Source organism: Magnolia sinica, chromosome 9 (genome assembly GCF_029962835.1).
Source record: "Magnolia sinica isolate HGM2019 chromosome 9, MsV1, whole genome shotgun sequence".
NCBI classification, from domain to species: Eukaryota; Viridiplantae; Streptophyta; class Magnoliopsida; order Magnoliales; family Magnoliaceae; genus Magnolia; species Magnolia sinica.
The window spans coordinates 15,372,047-15,392,892 of record NC_080581.1 but is presented as its reverse complement, the minus strand read 5'-3'; the positions used below and the strand labels follow the sequence as shown (position 1 = coordinate 15,392,892).

General features: G+C 39.7%; 1 protein-coding gene across 6 annotated transcripts in view; it reads right to left on the bottom strand.

Moving 5' to 3' along the window:
• Nucleotides 1–1,782: 1,782 nt before the first annotated feature.
• The window catches only part of LOC131256974 (formin-like protein 18), a 128,618-nt gene continuing 109,554 nt past the window's right edge, over nucleotides 1,783–20,846 (bottom strand). For 4 of the 6 annotated variants that reach the window (XM_058258101.1, XM_058258099.1, XM_058258100.1 and 1 more), the window contains 6 exons: nucleotides 17,445–17,516; nucleotides 17,238–17,354; nucleotides 15,192–15,260; nucleotides 15,024–15,090; nucleotides 2,710–2,913; nucleotides 1,783–2,024 (listed from right to left, as the gene is read on the bottom strand). In XM_058258101.1, coding sequence (XP_058114084.1) covers nucleotides 2,732–2,913; nucleotides 15,024–15,090; nucleotides 15,192–15,260; nucleotides 17,238–17,354; nucleotides 17,445–17,516 — 507 coding nt within the window. In that variant the 3' untranslated portion in view covers nucleotides 1,783–2,024; nucleotides 2,710–2,731. Of the gene's footprint in view, nucleotides 2,025–2,709; nucleotides 2,914–15,023; nucleotides 15,091–15,189; nucleotides 15,261–17,237; nucleotides 17,355–17,444; nucleotides 17,570–20,846 lie in introns of those variants that run through there. The other 2 variants (XR_009177031.1, XM_058258102.1) reach the window with 2 other exon arrangements.

Below are 20,846 nucleotides of genomic sequence, written 5' to 3'. Positions count from 1 at the left end.
GGGCCTCATGTGAATATGAAGGATTTATGGTTACAGACAACGACCAATGGGCAATATCCATTGTTGGCCAACTTCATTTTCGTGCTGGCCCACCTGATGAAAGATCCAAATTTTGCTAGTGTATGCCATTATGGCACATTTACCTTAGAGAAATCCACTCAACAGCATGCATGAGTGATCATATCACTTCTTTATAGTCTGCGTTTCCAGAAGACTTCCTAAAACTTGCTTGCACAATTTCTAGGGCCCACATATTTGTATAAAACATATATAGGTAGATGAAAATTGGTCACCTGAACTACAACCGTTGAAGAGTGGGCCACCTACTCTGAGTCTGAGATCAGCACCTCTTGACGATAATTGTACTCTGAGATCATATAAAAATTAAAAAAATAATAAAAAAAATTCAAACAGTTTGACTAAAATAATAGGATGTAAACCACGTTGAAATTAGACATTAGATTATAACCTACAATGTCCTTGTCATGTTGACGGCTGAAAATGCACATTGAAACTGATTTGATGACACAAGCAAATAGCCGTTGGCAGAAGAGGTGGGCCATGTCTAGCTGAGAACAGCAATCTCGAAAGTATCTTTCTACCTAGCAGCGTCATGATAGACTAGTGCGACAAATCAGACCAAATCACTCTTTCTAATGAAAGCTCAGCCGGACATTGGTGATGCTGACCTGTCATTTGATGTACGAACGCCATTTTTCTTTCAGCAGCATTTGGTGACGATGGGGTCATGGAACCCAATGGCCGGATTGATGAGACCTTCACGCAAATACTTGTGGGACCCACTGTAATGAATGTGTCTTATCCACGCCGTCCATCCATTTTAACAGTTCATTTTAGGGCATGAGACCAAAATTGAAGCATATCCAAAGCTCAAGTGGGCAACACCAGAAGAAACAGTGGGAATTGAACGCCTACCGTTGAGAGCTTCTTAGGGGTCACAGAAGTTTTGGATCAAAGCTGATATTTGTCTTTCTCCTTCAACCATGTAAGTGCAACCTTATGAACAGGTTGGATGACAAATAAACATCATGGTTGGCCCTGGTAAGGTTTCAACGGTGAGCGTCTTCTACCCATTGTTTCCTGTGGTGTGGCCCACTTGAGCTTTGGACATGTTTCAATTTTGGCCTCATACCTTACAATGAGCTGGTAAAACAGATGGACGGCTAGCATGCAATCCCCATCCTGTTCATTCATGGCAGGACCCACAGGTGAACTGACCACATCACATCACAGACAAGTCGGCCCCAACCTGTACAAAATAAGAAAACTTTGATACTCTGGCAGAATGTGATGGATGATACGATGCTAACTTCTTAGGAAGTACTTAGAAATTACATACTTGGAATATATTCAAAGTAAGTCAAATCAAACTGTCCAAAAGATCGGTCCCAGCTTAGATGCATCATGACCCAACAATTAAGCTTATTTGATCATCCGACTATCAGATTGGTGGAAATACATCAAACGGTTTTTTTTTTTTTTTTTTTAAATATATTTTTTATTAATTTGAAAAATATGCTATGGTCCTATTTCAACAAAGGAAATGTCCGCAAATCAGAGGTTAAGATTCTTAAACCAATCTTAATTTTGAGACTGACAGATAGTGGGATCCACAATTTATATGGTTTAATCAACATGCCATGTGTACGGGTTCTGAGTGCCTGCGTATCAAGCGTCATACACAGCCTGAGTATCAAATGCTCACTCAAACAAAACTGCCACTAATTTTGGCATCACATCTTCCAAATTTAATCAATAAGATAAACCAAAAGAAAAGATGGCTCTTAGCAGTTTGCATCAATGGACTTCCTCTCTTTACATACACTGTAATTTAGAATATACACATGGAAAAAAAAAAAAAAAACTGAAAGAAGCAAAAGATGAAGAAATGAACTGAGATGCCCAAAATGCCTTTTTTTTTTTAACTATTTCAAGATACTGTTAAAACAAAAAAGAGTACTCTGGTTAGTGAATATTTTACAAGCCGCCTGCACAAACTGCTGCTCTGTTCCAAGAAATAAGCTTTAGATTAATAAATGGTAAATGGAAAAGGAATCCAACGGTCAGACTTGTCTGACTGTGAAAAAAAAAAAATACGTTAGTTGAAACCGCCTCCCTCAGTTATATGACACCAAACGACCAAAATACCCTCACCTCAGGAATTCATTCTGCCTTTGAGTGGAGCCCACCACTGTATAAATGACATCCAGACCATCCATCAGGGTTGCTCCACCACAAAAGTTGGGCAAACAAAGAATCAGGCTAATCCAATCATTGGATGGGCCACACCATAGAAAAGAATGGACAACCACCCAAGAATCTCCATGTTGATGTGGTGGGTCGGCCAATGGTTGGATCAGGCTAATTTTTGGGATTCCCATTTTTATGCTGCAGCAACCACACTGAACGTGTTGGATGAGATACACTATGGTGAGCCCACAGATCTACTACTTGTGTATGCGATTGCAGTAAAAAGGTGAATTGCTCAAAAGATAACAGTGCCTGGTAGACAGTGATTCCTCGTATGGGTGAATTTGCAACGAATCTTTGAAACAGGGTAGGTATCTGTAATAATCCAAAACCGATGGGAGGCAGATGCAATCACGGAAAGATGAAATAACATAGGTGGGCCATACTGTAAGGAACCAAAAAGGAAAATGTTAATAGGAAAATTCAATCAGTAATGACAAGAAGCATTGATTTGGCTTCTTCATAGCTTGCAATTTACATCCTGCCGTAACGGATGCTTGGTATCCGTTTTTGGAGAAGATATCTTCATCTTCTCAACCTCCGCTTCCTTCTGAGCTCTCTTCTTCTCGAGCTCAAGCTGCTTGCAGTTTTCTTCATGGGCCCGCCGGAACAATTTCACAAAGTTGAGAAGCGTAGAAGCAACTGCATTGCATAGTAGAAACATAAGGGCCCAAGGAATGGTGGAAATGAGAATGATGAAACACTACTGAATTCATGAACTGAAAACAAGCATGGAGAAGAATGAATTTGGTCCCTCTGATCTGATGTCTAAGCCTCAAATTGAAATTTAACAGTTGCAAGTTATACACACTTTCTTCATCCATAAGCATTTGGATGCACCCCAAATTGCAGGCAGAATAAACATTTTGGCAGAGAAGAGATAATCATCCATTCTTCTGTCTGGGGACTGAAAAACTAGAATTGCATTCTGCAGCTACAGTTTTCTTTTGCCATTATAACCCAAATAAATATTCATAACATTTCAGCTCTCTATTTGAAACTCAATGGTTATCAAATGGGCAGTAAATCATCCCACCACCTACTTTCTAGGGACATTCAAACACACTTAAGTTTCTTTGCTACTTTGGAATTGGTGTGCAAGGATTACTACATGCCCAAGCACATTATCAAGCTGAAAAACCTTCAAAACCAAGTCACCGAAGAAACCCATACAAGTTTCAGCATGCTGGTTCGGATGACTGGAAGAAAGATACTCAATTCTAAGAACAAAACATGAAAACTTAAAATTCTTCCAATAGGTACATTGTTATTATCTGTAACCAGATTGATTTCTCAATGGAGAGGAATCATGGTTTGCGTGACGGATGGACAAGCTAGCATTGCCAAAGGAAATAAAATGGAAGAGTACACAATTGAATGTTGGCCCAATATATATCCATATATGATGCGTTCTCAATATTTACATTCAATGTGCTAAGAGGTGATGAGTAGAAGGTGATTTGATGATTAAGGTGTGGAGAAAGGAGGAGAAGAGTGAGAGAGAAGAAGAGGAAAGGAGAGTTTGGGAAAATGTTGTGTGTAGGCCAACATGCCATAACACACAATGTTTTATTAGAATAGAGCATATAGTACACTGTAGGAGAAGAGGAAAGAGTACACATGCACTTACATTAAAAGAGTCATTAACCACACACACTATACACTAACAATCTCTGGACTCCCCCTCAAGTTGGGAGCATAAATGTTGATCATGCCCAACTTGTCACGAACACAATGAAGAGCATCTCGACTCAAAGACTTTGTAAGAATATCAGCAAGTTGATCCCTCGATCGAACAAAAGGGGTGATAATTTCCTTAGAGACAACCAGTGTTCGTAATATCGATAATATCAGCCGATAATATCGGTATCGGCAGTCAGCGATACGAAACCCTTCGAAAAAAAAAAAAAAATACTGAAAATTGCCAAACTTCCATTTATCGTGTGATATATCACAAAATATCATGAGATATCGCCAATATATCGCACGATAATGCCTGATATGGCAGATTTTTGCGTAGAATTGTAGCCGCGCGACATACCGCGACATTTTATCTGCATCCCATCCAGAAATTCCAAAAATATATAGAAAAAAAAAATCTATTACCTGTTCAATCTGCTTAAAAGTGGAGCTTTCTACTGAATTTGGTGGGCCGTAGTCGACATTTCCAGGTCACAGGAGAGAAATCTGTCGACATCCGAAGAAATCCAAGTGAAATCCGGAGAAATCCTCTCCGAAATCAGGAGAAATCATCGCGAGCTCTGAAAAATTATGGATTTGGGTGAGATTTTAGGGTTCTGGAAGGCCAGAACCCTCTCTATGTAAAAAAAAAAGGGCGTCCGATCCCTTTTTACATGATTTTGGGTTGGCTGGAGTACCGCACACCACCGAACTTACTGATGTGTTGACGTCATCAGTTCTGTGGGTCCCATCATAAGGTATGCATTGTATCCAAACCGTTTGTCCATTTGGCGAGCTCGTCATAAGGCTTGAGCCGAAAACTAAGAAAGATCCAAAGATCAAGTGGACCACAATGCAAACAGCAGTGGGAGATTGAACGTCTACCATTGAAACCCTTTTGAGGTCAGAAGTTTTGGATAAATATGATATTTCTTTTTCCTCTTCATCCAGGTCTGTGTGACCTCATGAACAGATTGGATGGAAAATAAAAGTTATGGTAGGCCTACGAATGTTTTAACAGTGAGAATCACTGTCCCATTGCTATTTGTGGTGTGGTCCACTTGAGCTTTGGATATTACTTATTTTTGGGCTCATGATCTAAAATGATCTCTCCAAATGGTTGAACGGTGTGGATATAATAAATATATTATTGTGGGCCCATATAACTTTGAATAGCCTACGGGAGGAAGCGGATTGGCTAGTGTACCACACCAGCTATATAGCTGGTGTAGGTATGGGTCGTGCGAAGACGAGCGTTGATGCTCCTCGAGCTCCAAGTTATACGAACGGTTCAAAGGGGATCAAAGTTACATGGCCCCACAATTATGTATTTATTATATCCACACCGTTTATCCATTTTTTGAGATCATTTTAGAGTACTAACCAAAAAATGAATCATATCCAAAGATCAACTGCACTACACCACAAATAGCAGCGGAGATAGTGATTTTCACCGTTAAAAATTTCGTAGGGCCCACCATAACATTTATTTTCCATCCAATTTGTTCATAAGGTCACAAAGACCTGGATGAAAAGGAAAAACAAATTTCATATTGATCCAAAACTTCTGTGAACCCCAAAAGGGTTTCAATGGCAGACGTTCAATCCCCCCACTGCTTTTTTTAGTGTGGTCCACTTGATTGGTAGATCTGTCTTATTTTTCGTCTCAAGTGGACTATACTCAAGGAAACAATGGTGGTTGAACACGGTACCATTAAAAACTTCTTAGGGTGCACCTTGATTTTCCCTATATTTTATTACGCACTTAATCTGTTGATAACTTCACATAAGTTTGAATGAAGAGAAAAAAACAATTATCAGCTTGATCCAAACTTTTGTGGCCCACTAATGGTCAATCATCATTGTTTCCTATGGTATGGTCCACCTGATTATTGAATCTGCTTCATTTTTTTGGATAATGTCCTAAAATGATATGAAAAAACGGATGGAAAGGGTTGATACTGAATAAAGTTGTCTTAGTTCAATCGAACAATGCATAGCTTAGTACCATATACAAAGGAAACCTATTATGTCCACTCCTTTTTTGAGATTTTATGATTTAAAAGTGTGTATTAGGGTCTTTTTAAATAATCCCTGAAGTTTTATTGAAAAGTTCAACAATTTTCCCAATGTTTCCCATGTTTCCCAAAAAAGTGCGATAAATTAAGCGATACAAACGATATATCCCGTGCGATAACCGATACGTATCTGTAACCCAAGGGTGCGATACATTGCGCGATACCAATATTTCGAACACTGGAGGCAACTTTTTCCTGAATAAAGTGACAATCGACCTCAATATACTTGGTGTGGTCGTGGAAAACAGGGTTACAAGCAATATGGATGACCGCTTGGTTGTCGCAATGAAGAAGAATGGGAGCCGAAGGAGGATAGCCAAGTTATTTAAGAAGGGTGCGAAACCACACTAGCTCACACGTCGCATGAGCTATAACACGATATTTTGCTTCAACCGAGGACTAAGCAACAACTGGTTGCTTCTTGCTCTTCCATATGAGAAGATTGCCACCTAGGAAGGGACATAAGCTGAATCTACAATGGTGATCATAAGTACTATCTGCACAATCGGCATCAGAATAAGCCAGAAAGATGTAGATGACTAGGGGTGTACACGAGTCGAGCTTGGCACAGCTCAACTCGGCTCGGCCACTAGCTGACCCCAGCTCGAACTTGGCTCGGTCCTCGAGCCTGACTGGCCAGCTTAGCTCGGTTCGGTCAGCAGCTCGGGCCAGTTCGAGCCAAGATCGAGCCCCTGTCGCATTTTCACAAACACATGGAGTGCACTTTCAATTTCTCATTGCATGTAAAACACCATCAGCTGTTTACAGGTATTTCATCAAACACCTTGTAGTCAACATCAAAATCACGAAAAAAATGGTATTTGTTTCATAGACATACCTTCCTTGCCGCTAGCCAACACTTCATTGAGTCATTTCATCAAACACTTGGTGAGCAACATCAATATCAAAGTAACCGAGTCACCAAACTGGTTCGATCCGAGTTCAATTCGAGTTGGAGTTCGATCCAAGTCAAGTCGAGCTCGAGTAAGCTCGAACTCGGTTCGAAATTTTTTCGAGCTCAAAAAATCAGCTTGACTCGGCTCGAACTCAGCTTCGAACTGAGTCAAATCGAGCTTTTTCGAGTCGAGTTAAGCGACCAAGCTAACTCGGTTCGTGTACACCCCTACAGATGACCATGCGACTGAAAGTGGAGGCCAAGACCTGGGGTTGATTCAAACTGAGTCGAATCGAGCTTTTTTTTAGTTGAGTTAAGCGACCGAGCTAACTCGGTTCGTGTACACTCCTACAGATGACCATGATACTGAAAGTGGAGGCCAAGACCCGGGGTTGATTTTAGATATAGAAGTATGCAGTATACAGCCGTGAGATGTGAAGAACGAGGAGATTGCATGAATTAGCTAACAACGCTCACCGCGAGGGAGAGATATGGGTGAGTAAGAGTCAAGTAAATGTGCCGGCCTACAAGTTGTCGATACATCTTGGGATAAAAAAAGGAGTACGCCATCATCTGGCCGAAGCTTCTGCAAAGTATCCATGGGGGTGGTAGTAGGTTTTTATCTTAACATGCCAGTCTCTATGAGAAGATCAAGCGTATATTTTCATTGTGACAAGACCACCCCGGATGAAGAGCGACCAACTTCAATTCCTATGAAGTTGTGGAGAGGACCAAGATCTTTGATGTTAAACTTGGTCTTTAAAAATTCTTTGACCTCCCATGGTCCAACTGAATCACTATCGGACATAATAATATCATCCACATACACAAGGAGAACCATGATGCCCGTGATCGACGGCATATAAAGAGGGAATGATCAGCATGACTACGAACAAAGCCGAACTCCATGAGAGCCTGACTAATATTTTCGAACCATGCGCGCAGGGATTGTTTGAGTCCATAAAGAGTCTTCTTTAACTGACATACAAGCGCAGGGTTGTAAGAAGCAACAAAGCCAAGAGGTTAATGCATATAGACTTCCTTTGCAAGGTCCCTATGAAGAAAAGCATTCTTAACACTAAGTTGAAACAAAAGTCCAGGATAAATTGATAGCTAAGGAGATCACAACACGAATATAATTAAGCTTAGCCACTAGGGAGAATGTCTCGAAGTAATCCACACCATGAGTCTGCGTGTAGCCCCTAGAAACAAGACAGGCTTTATAGCGATCAATGGAGCCATTCGGAAGGAACTTGATCGGGTAAACCCATCAACATCCAACAGGTTTATGCCCTGAAGGAAGTGGCACAAGCTCCCAAGTATGATTATTCTCAAGAGCAGACATTTCTTCTATCATCGCCTTTGTCTAACCAGGACTTTGAAGAGCATGTGATAGAGACCGAGGGATAGTCTGTGATAGAAGGGAAGCTGCAAACGACTGAAGGGATGGTGAAAGATGATCATATGAAATGAAATTACAAATGAGGTGCTGAGTACAAGATCGTGACCCTTTGCGCAAGGCAATGAGGAGATCCAGACTCGAGGTACGAGAATCACCTGAGCCAACATCCAAAGTGAGTGGAAGGCTGGATGGCTGAGCGTGTGAAGATTTATCTCGACGATGATATGCCCACAAAGGCTTAGGGTCACCGAAATCACTAGCAGCATGCTGAACAGAGGGGAGAGGAGTTTCCCCATGATCACTAATTGAAAGAGGAAAAGGATAAGAGTCATGCTCTCCCTGACTCGCAAGAGGATCATAGAGGGATTGACATGGAGCTGGAAAAAAAAAAAAGAGAAACATCTCAAAAAAGGTTATATCGGCAGAGACATATTTCTTATGAGTCAATGGGTCATAACATTTATACCCCTTTTGACTCCGCGTATACCCTAAGAATACACATTTAATCGCCTTGGGACTAAGCTTATCATTACTTCCATCCAAAATTTGAACAAAGCATATGCAACAAAAAACTTTAGGTGGTAGATGAAAGGGATTGTCATGAGGATAGAATATAGTAAATGAAGATTTGTAAAACATTATACGCGAGGGTATACGATTAATAAGAAAGGTAGTAGTTAGAAGAGCATCACCCCAAAAATATTTAGGTAGGCGCATATCAAGGAGAAGGGTGTGAGTGACTTCAAGAAGATGACGATTCTTTCGTTCTGTGATACTATTTTGTTGAGGTGTGCGAGCACATAACGTCTGAGACAAAATACCATGCTCCTGCAAGGACACAAAAGCAGCACTCTCTCTTTAAACCCCCCCCAATATCAGAATGGAGGGTTTTACTGGAACATTGAAACTGAGTGCACACTTCATGATAAAACACTTTAAACACATCAAATACTTCACTTTTAGATTTTAAAAGATAAACCAAAGTCATGCGTGAATAATCATCAATAAAGGTGACAATATTTAAAGCCAAAAGTGGAGGTAACTGTGACTGGTCTTTAGACATCCGAGTCAACCAGAGCAAAAGGTTGAAGTTTCCTCCGACAAGAGCTAGGAGGAAATGTAGCACAATGATGTTTAGACAATTCACAACAAAACGATTTAGTGACAGATGAGGAGGGAAACAAAAATCTCAATCAAGTTACTGACGGGTGGCCTAAGCGGCAGTGCCACCGTGCCAGTGACTCTTAATCCAGAGAAATGGTACTAGAAACGGCAATCGGTATATCATTGCAAAGATAAATGCCTCCTCATGCCCCCTACCAATCACTCTCTTTGTCTGTAGGTCCTGGAACAAACAATGAAAAGGAAAGAAAGTAATTGAACAATTCAATGATTTAGCAAGAGAGCTAACAGACAATAAGTTTAATGGAAAACGAGGCATATGCAAGACTGAGGACAAATGCAAAGGAGAAATAGAGATAGAACCAATCCTCGAGATGGGAGTTTGGGATCCATCTACGACCGTGACATATTGAGTTTGGGGAGGAGAATAAAAGGAAAAGATTTGTGACTTACTAGTCATATGGGAGGATGCTCCAGAGTCTATGACTTAGGAAGTAGGAAATGATGACTTAAGAAAAGCAGTACCTGACTACACCGAAGCTGCGTGAGAAGGCTAAAGAATATTATGAACATGAAGCCGCATCAGGGCATCATATGCAGCCCGAGAAATGATGAGAGACTCCCTTAAAGACTGCTCAACTGCTAGGGTGGAAGACTGTCCCTCAGGAGCAACTGTGAAAGCAACGGAAGCAGCGACACACATAGGACGACCATGGAGCTGCCAGTAATAATCCATATTGTGATTGGTTCCATCACAATGTGAACAAACGAGGGAATCATCACGTTCACCACGACTACGAAGATTATGACCGCCACGACTACGATCTCCCTTACGGCCTCTACCATGACCACCATAACCAAAAGTGCACCCTGAACTCAAGGATGATACCTGAAGGTCAAGAAAAAGAGAAGATTGATTGCCATCAAGATGTGCCAAACGCTCTAGTGGCATAAATGAATGGGAATGGAGAGCGAAGATAGTAACGTGCTGGCACATGGCATAGACCGTCGTCAATGGGGGAAGATGATCCTACACAACAACTTGATCCTAAACATTAAGATAATTGGAGTTTAACTCGACTAGGAACTGCATAATACAAGTATCATCCCATTACTTATGAGCATGTTCATGATAGTCTTCACATTTGGAAGGAAGAGGCTAATACAGGTCCAACTCATCCCACATGCCCCGAAGTGTTGAATAATAATCTTTTAATGATCTTGAGTTTTGTTGGAACCGACTAATTTCTTGAATAAGCTGGAATACCCGTGAAAAATTTTGAGACTTCAAGAACATATCATGAAGAGTATCCCAAATGTCTATAGCCGAGGATAAAAACATCACCGAGTGACTGATCGAAGAATAGGTACTATTCAACAATCATGCAATAACTTGATAGTTCTCCTTTGTCCAAGACTTTTAGATAGCATCTGTAGAGCTTTGAGGATCATCCAAGATATACGACAACTTCTCATGGGCTCCTAAGAACACTTTTCAGATTGCGCCCATTGAAGATAGTTGTTACCATTCAACTTAATAGAGGTAATCCGCAAGGGGTTGCATTAAACAGAGCCCATTCCAAGAGATGAGGGCCATTTGTCGTCCATAGGAGACTCCGAGTAAGAATGACTGATTCAAACAATTCTTTCTCACTCAATCCTCCAAGGAAATAAGAGATAACCCCAAACAATCAGTAATCCTCCAAAATAACAACAAATCCACTCATATCTGACTCAAATGAGTGAAAAATGGCCTAGCCACACATCCATTTGGGGTTAAAACCCACTCAAACATGAATCATAACTAAAAAATCCTCAGTGATTAGCTAGGGGGGAAGATTTTGGTCCATCTTGAGCAAAGAAACCAAAGAAAAACTTACCGACTTGAGACAGATTGAAGAAAATCTGATTAAGAACCCAGTTTTCAAATTTCTCTATTTCGGTCAAAACACCTTGAAAGGTCTAAAAAATTCTCAAAAAATCATGAAAAATATTCTAAATCAAGATCTATCAAACCCATAAACTTTTAGCTAAAATGGGATCCATGCATCCATATAACGTGATGTCAGTCGTACAACTGCTAACGTCAGCAAGGTGATGTGTCGCCTCTCAACTTGTTAGATGCGGTATGCCCTGCTCTATGCTTTAATACCAAGTAGAATGTGATTTGATGATTATGGAGTGGAGAAAAGAGGAGAAGAGTGAGAGAGAAGAAGAGAGTTTGGGAAAATGTTGTGTGTAGGCCAACATGCCCTAACGCACAATGTTTTATTATAATAGAGCATATAGTACACTGCAAGAGGAGGAAAGAGTGCACATGCACTTACATTAAAAGAGCCACTAACTACATGCACTATACACTAACATATTCTAGATGATGCAATAGAGAAAATTTGATACTAATAAATATCCATTGTACCTATAGAATTTTTAACTTAAATGAAAATATATGACTCTTCGCAAATTTGAATTATAATTTCAAAACCATGACTTTAATAAAAACTGACGGCTAAGTTGATTAGGGGCCCCAAACTGGATATAAGACGGATTTGTCTGGTAAAAATTAATAATCAGTGTCATTAAAGATGCATGCTTAGGCATTTTGGGTCACCTGAACCTCACCTAGGCCCTAGGTCAGGCATTCTCCTCGGGCTTGAGCGCCTATATGCTAGCAGAAAATTTACATGAGGTACCCTTCTGCACATCTCAAAATAAGGGTATTGACGCCCATTAAGGTTGGAGATACTAAAGGAGTGATCATAAACCTCTTTGAAAACTTTTTTAACATTTCCATCAAAGCTTTGATTTATGAAAAATACTTTTCCCAGATTTCTTAAAATTTTCAAACTTACAAGATTTTCTTTACTTCTTTCTTCTATTATCATTTAAGCAATAAATTAAACTTCTGGAAAGCAATTTGAGCTTCCATTTGTGCCAGATAGAAGACGAATTGGGATTTTGGGTCCAATTTAGGCTAGTGGACTGGGAATTTTGAAAATTTGGATTTAAGGGTATGGAAATTTTGGGGTTTTTGGCAAAAAATGTGTTTTTTGGTTAGGGAATTTGGGTATTGGGGATTTGAAATGGAGGGCGGAAATTAGGGTTTAGAATTGGGAGATTTTTGGAAATATGTTGGAATTTTTGGATAGAGGAATTGGGAAATTTGAAATTAGGGCTTCTAGGCTTGGAAACTTGTGGGGAATTAGAAATTCTAGGGTTGTGTTAATTCGTTGGAGCAATGGTGTAGACTTAAATTTTATAAATGGCATTTAACGATTAAAAACCAACGTGTGTGCAATAAAGCTCATGTACATGCCACAGATGTACCATCATCATACAATAGTTCAAGATCCAATCCATCCACCGGAACGACACCACTAAATAGAGCTGTACGCGAGTCGAACCGAGTCAAGCTTGGCATAGCTCGACTCGGCTCGGCCAGTAGCTGACCCCAACTCGAACTCAGCTTATCCCTCTAGCCTGACCGGCCAACTTGACTCAGTTCGTTCAGCAGCTCAGGCCAATTCGAGCCAAGTTCGAGCCTCTGCGACATTTTCTCAAACACATGGAATGCACCTTCAATTTCTCACAGTATGCAAAACAACAACAGCAATTTGCAGGCATTTCATCAAACATTTGATAGGCAACATCAAAATCAAAATACAAGGATAGTTTTATCGTGTATTTTTTTATTTTTTTTTGTAGTGATTTATTTCGTATCATACCTTCCTCGTCACCAGCTGATCCTGCAAAGAATGTATGCACCTAAAACACCACTTCGTTGAGTCATTTCATCAAACACTTGGTGAGTTATGTCAATATCAAAATAACCTAGTCATTGAATTGATTCGATCTGAGTTCGATTCGAGCCGAGGTTCGATCTGAGTCGATTCGAGCTCGGACAAGCTCGAACTCGGCTCGAAATTTTTTCGAGCTCCAAAAATCAGCTTGACTCGACTCGAACTCAGTTTCGAACTAAGTCGAATCGAGCTTTTTCGAGTCGAGTCGAGTGAGTTAACCGAGCTAACTCGGTTCGTGTATAGCTCTACCACTACATTGATTCCCTATCCGAAGAATTAGATTAATGATCTAATGGTCAGGTGGGCTATAGTTTGCAAAACAAATGTACGGCTTTGAAAAACTTGGCTTATATATATGTATGTATGTATGTATAGAGTCATGCTCACGTGCGCACCTACGCATGTGCACACCTTTGCATACGTGTCATGGGCATCTAATCCGAATGGTCCATGTGATGCGGAATCCCATGAAATCCTAAGGGACAAATTTTGACCTTGATCTAAAATTCTAGTCGGCCATAGCAAAGAGAAATGTAAATCAAGGGAGGAAACTATTTTCATTTTTCATGGCCCACCAAAGTTTTTGATTAAAGAAAAAACTGGGCCTAGGGGGTTTAATGAGGTGTTGTTTCACGTGGACCGTTCAGATTTTGGAGTCACATCACATATGATGAGTTCTCAAAAAAGTTCACATGAGTTCCGTGTGAACTAGTGCACAACTGAGCATTCGGATATATATATATATATATATATATATAAAGGAAACATGTACAAGGTCGGGCCAACCTGATGGATATATTAGATCTCGAATGTATGTGCCATGCTGGCACATTTGGCATGTACACGAGCTTTATTGCACGTGTGTGCGCCTTAGCAAAGATCTATATCTCTATACATATAACATTCATGATATAAATTAAATTAAATATGTGCACCTAGATTCTCTCAGCGTGCAGGCGTTCCAACATCACTTGCACCTGGTATGTGCCCAAGTCCTCTAACTACAATGTTAATTACATTTAATAGATTCAAGAATAGGAACAAGTGAAGAAATAATAACTTAATTTTTTTTCCTTGAAAGATAATTGATTTGATTTTATTAACGAACCGCTAAGACAAAAGTCGAAGCGGGAAATAATACAACCCCAACATTACAATCTGAACAAAGACATAATTTTACAAGCTTTCGCATTCTTTTAACTTAATTTTAGATAGCCTGTAACAGAAACTGGGACTTACTTGTGGGCATAAATTATTATTGACAGACAATGTTGCAATAAATGACAGTAATAGGTGTTTATCATGTTTCCACCAAGAGGATTATATAATCCAATGGTGTCCGTTGGATGGGCCAATTATCATGCAAGATGCCAGGCTCATCGCAGGGTGGACTTCACGTAGCTCACATAATTCCTTGTCTATCAAGGGCTGAATCATATATTACCAAAGAAATTGTGGACCCATCATGAAAGAATTTGGAGCTTTCATGAGTAAAAAAAGTTCCTAAGACAGGTAGCTACTTATAAGTATCATCAGAGATCCCGAATAGGACAAGGTTATGAGGATGATGATTAGTATTAGTGGGGCACTTCATGGTACAAAGCTGAGAAATGACCGTATTTTAATATCGGGAATTTACTCAAGTAAATGACATATGGAAATTTAGAAGTAAAACACATAAAAATGCATAAGAAGCCAGTTTTTAGGTCTCTTGCCTATTTCAGGTTAAGCACAGAAGCAGTGAGACAAATATAGATTAATGGGCTCAGAAAGACCTTGCTCAAATGGAAAACGAGCGGGATCTTCTCCAAAATAGGTGGCCAGTGCATCAGCATTTCTACCCTGTAGCATCCAACTCCAAAACCATGAGGTACTGAATATTCTGTTAAGCATGCAAATTCAATAAATTTAAGTTCTATGGATCAATGAAGATAAGAGCATACCACCCCAGAATAGAGTGAAGCTAAGGACCTCCCTTCAGCTTCAGCAACAACAAGAAATTCCTTCAAGGTCTGAACAATAAATTGCATAAATTAAAAGACCAATACTTAAAATGTTATTAATAAAAAGTGAAAATAAAATATAAATGCAACATACATTCATGAAACACAACGAATGATTAGAACCAATAGTTGGGTCAAGTAAAGGACCTGAGTAAGTCCTAATTGATTAGCACCAGTGTTCGAAGTGTTGGGTATCGCTACAAGTTTTGCTAGCCAGGGCTATGGAAACAATATCGATATCATCGACAATATCGTTGATAACCGGAAATGTGGGGAAATATGGGGAAAACGGTGGAATTTTTCAATAAAACTTCATGAGATGCGAAAATACACATATTTGCATATTTAGGAATTAAAAAAAAATAAAAAATTGCAAAGAGAATGCATACATGATAAGTTTCCATTTAATGGGGGCTTAAAAGCATGTGTTGTTTTAAGAAATCAGTCCAACCATCTCATCCATCCCATTTATCCATCCAACCTCCAACCTTCCATCCAAACATCTATTGATATTTTAGAATATCGGCAACACATGATATTTCCCAACAAATCATTCACAACTGGAAAAGAAACGAAAGATTGTGGTATGAAATGAGAATTTTTTAAGATGCAGATTTTTGTTGGGAAAGATTGTCAATATGAAATGAGAATTTTTTTAAGATACAGATTTTTGGCAATATCAATACATTGGCAATATCATCGAAATATTGCAGATACATTGGTGATCCAAGTGATACTTGGAATTTACACGTTTGAAAATATTGGCAATACACTGGCGGTATCGATGCATAGGCAATACAAGCGACACCTGAATTTACACAGTTGAAAATATTGACGATACCGATACATTAGCAATATTTAGTGATATTTAGCGTACATTGATGATACCTAGAATTTCTAATACTACTAGTGTTATCGGTATCACCGAGCTAGAGATACAGATAATATTGGGGATACTTCGATAATATCGGAGATAATTCAAACAGTGATTAGCACCAATGGTGGAAAAGGAATCATGTAGCAGACACCAGTTAGTTGGGATAGGGCTTAGATGATGAGGATGATGACCAACAGTGCAATCAAACTACCCTAAATAAGTTTATAATTTGATCTTATCTTCTCTTCGCACATGTTTGGTCAAGGAAATGCATAACTGCATGAGTGTTTACTGTGTCAACAATGTGTAGGTGCGAACACAGAATTTACCAGCATCAAATGGCATGTTAGAAATTTGTCTATTGCTCAAAATGCAATCTATAAGTTAACAATCATTCTATAGACCACAGTTCAAACAGTAAAGATGTCAAGAGAGCTTTGGGGCATATCCCTTATCCATGGTGGGTGGGTTGGATCAGATCAATAATCTAGATGGCCCGCTTGTACATTTAGTCATAAAACATATACACTGGTAATTGACATTAAATGTTTTTTATGCCTTTGATATCCCCGAGCCCCTTACCTTGTTTGGTGTTTGGATACAGGAGATCCTTTAAACCCCAAATTAAAAGAAACATTGGCAAAAGGATTCCTGTAATACAGGTAGTCCGATTAATTGAAGGATCCAAGTATCATAGACTACCACTTAACTCCCCAGACCTATATAAAACAAGGATCCCCACCTTTGCTAGAATTCGATGAGTCCTCTCTGCTGGCCTAAACTTTAATTTGTATGTCCAAAATAGAACAAAATGAAGCATTTCATAAGAAGGTGCAGATTGCCATAAGACTTGGGGAGCAACATGGCATGCTCGATCACACAACAAATTGCACCTGGTCCACATTTTAATGTCAACAGAGACTTCGGCCCTCATGGTCAGGTATATAGATTCCAGTGAAGACTTCTTATAAATGAAAACTAAACATTTAGAGAATGCCATTGAGCAATTCTCTCCTTTGGACGTGGTCAAATCTAACCAACAGCATATCAAAATGGAGAACTACTTTCACACAGACAAACATGCAATTAGCTGATCTAGCATTAAGTACCTTCCGAAAATGTTGAGATACAGGTCCATCATTTTCTGATGCAGTCAATTCCTCTTCAACTTTCTCTAATCCTTTGCTGATAGCTTGCATCTCTTCTGCCAAATATTTCAGTTGTATCTGTATGAATAATTAGATATTTGACTAAATTAGATGCAAATCTATCTACGTAAAAGAATAAAATAAATTCATTTATCAAACCAAGAATACCTTTGATGCAGCTTCCAAGCTGACAAGGTCCTTGTGAAAATCTAGTTGTTCTGGTAGTTTCTCAGCAAGCAGCTACAGTTTGCCATACAGAAAAACGAGGAAAAAAAAAGAAAAACAAAATAGTGCTGCAAAATGTTAACAAAGTGGGGATGCTTCAGATTATACAACAAGCACAAATTGAAATCATAAGCCATAATAACACTCAACCGCAGAAGCTACCAATCTGCGATACAGTAATGTCTAATTGAATGAAATATGTGCATCACCAACAAATGGTCAATAGCATATGTTCAGACAAACAAGCTACAGATTTGGAGACCTCTGCCCATTCTATGCTAGCTCATCTGAAATTCCAAGTTTCTTTTTTTCAGCTATGTATTTTGTACCCTTCTGCTAGAATACCCTCTAGAGATTAAGAGGGGAGTGGATTAGCTCTGGCCCTGGCCTCACCCAAGACAGTGCGGCCCTTACCGTGGAGCCCATCTTGATGTATGCATTCTATGTCCATACTGTGGAGCCCATCCGTTTTGTGAAATCATTTTAGGGCATGAACCCAAGAATAAAGTAGATCCAATTCTCAGGTGGACCATACAATAGGAAAAAGTGATGATTGACCATTAATGGGCCACGAAAGTTTTGGATCAAGCTGATATTTGTTGTATCCCTTCATCCAGGTTTATGTAACCTTATCAACAGGATGGATGGCAAATAAACATTACGAAAACCTTACAGTGGCCCTAGGAAGTTTTAATGGTAGAGCATTCAATCACCACTGTTTCCTATAGTATGGTTCACCTGAGATTTGGAACTTGTTCATTTTTTGGCTCATTCCTCAAATGATCTAGCAAAACGGATGGACGGCGTAGATATAGAATACATCAAGGTGGGGCCCATGGAAAGGGCCGCACCTAATCTGGTCCTAGCTTAGAGGAATAAAAGAGAAGACTAGTAAAAGATAAGACACATCAAACATGAAAACCCATTAAAACTTTTCGAGAATTGGGTAGCAATATTAGACAGCTCCTCTTGGATCCCCTCCCCCTAGGGCACCAAACACACATATGCACACGCGCACACACAAGCTAAAGCATAGATACAGTTTCGACAAGAAAACATATGTATTTCGATTTGGGAGATTATCTTATTCAAATATAACAGAGAAAGAATATATCAAGAACAATCATCGTATTATTAATCTTGAGTTCATTTACATCCTCAAGGTCCCTTGATTCTAAGATAAATTATCTAGAATACAGAATGCAGAAATTGACAAAGTTCAAATGTCCAGGCCGGATGTCAAATTCGGCAGCACATCAACTCGAGATTTGATCATCTCTTTAAGAGGGATATGATATGGATCCAATCAATTGATTTCTCTTCTTGAAGCTTGAATAGAAGAAGAACGAGTGCCTGATCATTTTGACAGCATGTCGGCTTCTTATCATTATAGACTGCAGGGCAGTCTGGTTGTGTGGACTCGCGCAACCTTGCACAACCAACATGGGTTGCACAACCAAGAGCTTCTCTCCAGTCCTACCTTCAGTCTTCTCTGCTGCTCTGCATTTCTTACAAAATCTTCGATCTTCCAAATGAGGGGGGAAAGGGGTATTTACAGGCATTCACACGTGCGAAACCTCGATCTTGGTGCCAAGGGACCCATCTTTCATTGATTTTGAACATCTATGGACAACAAGTCCAAAAATCAGTTGCGTGACCTGCGCAACTGAATTATTGGTTGCGCGGACCCGCGTAACTGATATGTCTTGCGCGGACCCGCGCAAACCCTCCTTAAAAGTATTTGTTCTTCTCCTTTTTCTATTTCCTTCCTCTTTTTACTTTTCGATCTTCTTTTCTTCAAATCTTTCCCTCTCATTTTCATGCCTCAACAGATGCCCCCTTAATCCTTTATTTGTTTCCAAAAAATCAAAGAAAAAGGATCAATTTTCACTCTGAAAGGATTTGCGCGGACCCGCGCAACCATCTCCCGTGTACCATACTCGGCCGCACACATTATAAATACCTGGAACTTGGACTCTTTCTGCACTTGCTCTTATTTGTGACATAACTCCGCTTCTCCGCCGAATTCCTGGGCAATCATTTGTGTTTGTGTGAACCAGCGCAATAGTTATCTTGTTCACGCAAGGCTTTTGGCCCTTGCGCTACCCAGCGCAAAGGACTTCAATTGCGCGAGTCCGCGCAACCATAACTTAGGAAAATTTTCTTCTCTCCTTGAATTCTTCATCATGCCTCGTTCTCAAGCTCCCTTTTCAAGAAGAAAGAATCATCCATCCTCTTCTAGATCGGAACAACCTCTCCGCCATTCTTAGAAATATGTTGAAATGAACGAAGAAACTTTGGATCTCCATAACCCCTTTACTAATAAATGAATCGTTATTCCCATCAATCTGCAGCGTCATTGGTCAATTCTACACATCGAACCCTTCGATCGACGAAATATCTTTGTCTCGATAAACAATTGGATCATGAAAGAACAGAGAATTCTGATAGGATATCTGGAAGAAAACGGCCCTGTCAAAGAGCAGTTAGAATTCATAAGATGAGATTTTTGCGTTCATACTACAATCCTTAGCAACCTTTCCCTTCCCACTACTTTGAAACAGCTCAACAACTCTTCTTCTCTGAGAGATTGCCCTAGAATACAGAGAAATTCTAAGCCACAGGCCTTCTGTCTCTTCGTGATTTTTACAGTGCCTAGGCTCATGCTGTTGTTCGAAAGCATACTGCCATTCTGGAGTAGATTACCCTTTCTAATGCAATCATAGCCACATCAGAACATTTTCACCCGGATGCCGCTATCTTCAGATGCTTCCTCAATCATTGGTCTCCAATCACCAATTCATTTCATCTTCCCTCAAGCGAAATGAGAATCACCTTATGGGATCTATTTTGTATAGCAGGTCTTCCCATCATGGGCAATATCTTTGATGCATATGTACCTTCCAATGAAGAACTTGCTCTCACATTTGTGGGAGGAGGTACATCCAAGATTTCCGGAACCACCCTTGAACTTTTCAGTGCACTGGCCACCTTCCCTCATCCTAATCGCATTACTTCTCTTGAATGGTTGGCTCACTTTTCTCAAAAATTGTGGTATATTCCTCCCCTCTCAATTTCTATTTTCGCAATTTCAATCCTAAACGATTTAGCTTAATTATCGTATCTTCATCTTGACAGCTTTGCAGGTCACAACCATCCAGAACTCAAGGCCATTCGTAAGAGAATTAAACATTGTACGGAATACAGTTCTTGTGAATTGGCTGCCTTTCTAGCTTACTGGTTAGGCTTAGTAATATTCCTAGATCCTGATCAAGCAGATATTATTAGGCCCTCCCTCTTTGTGGTTGTAGGCGCAATGGCAGAAGGCCAAAAATATTCACTAGC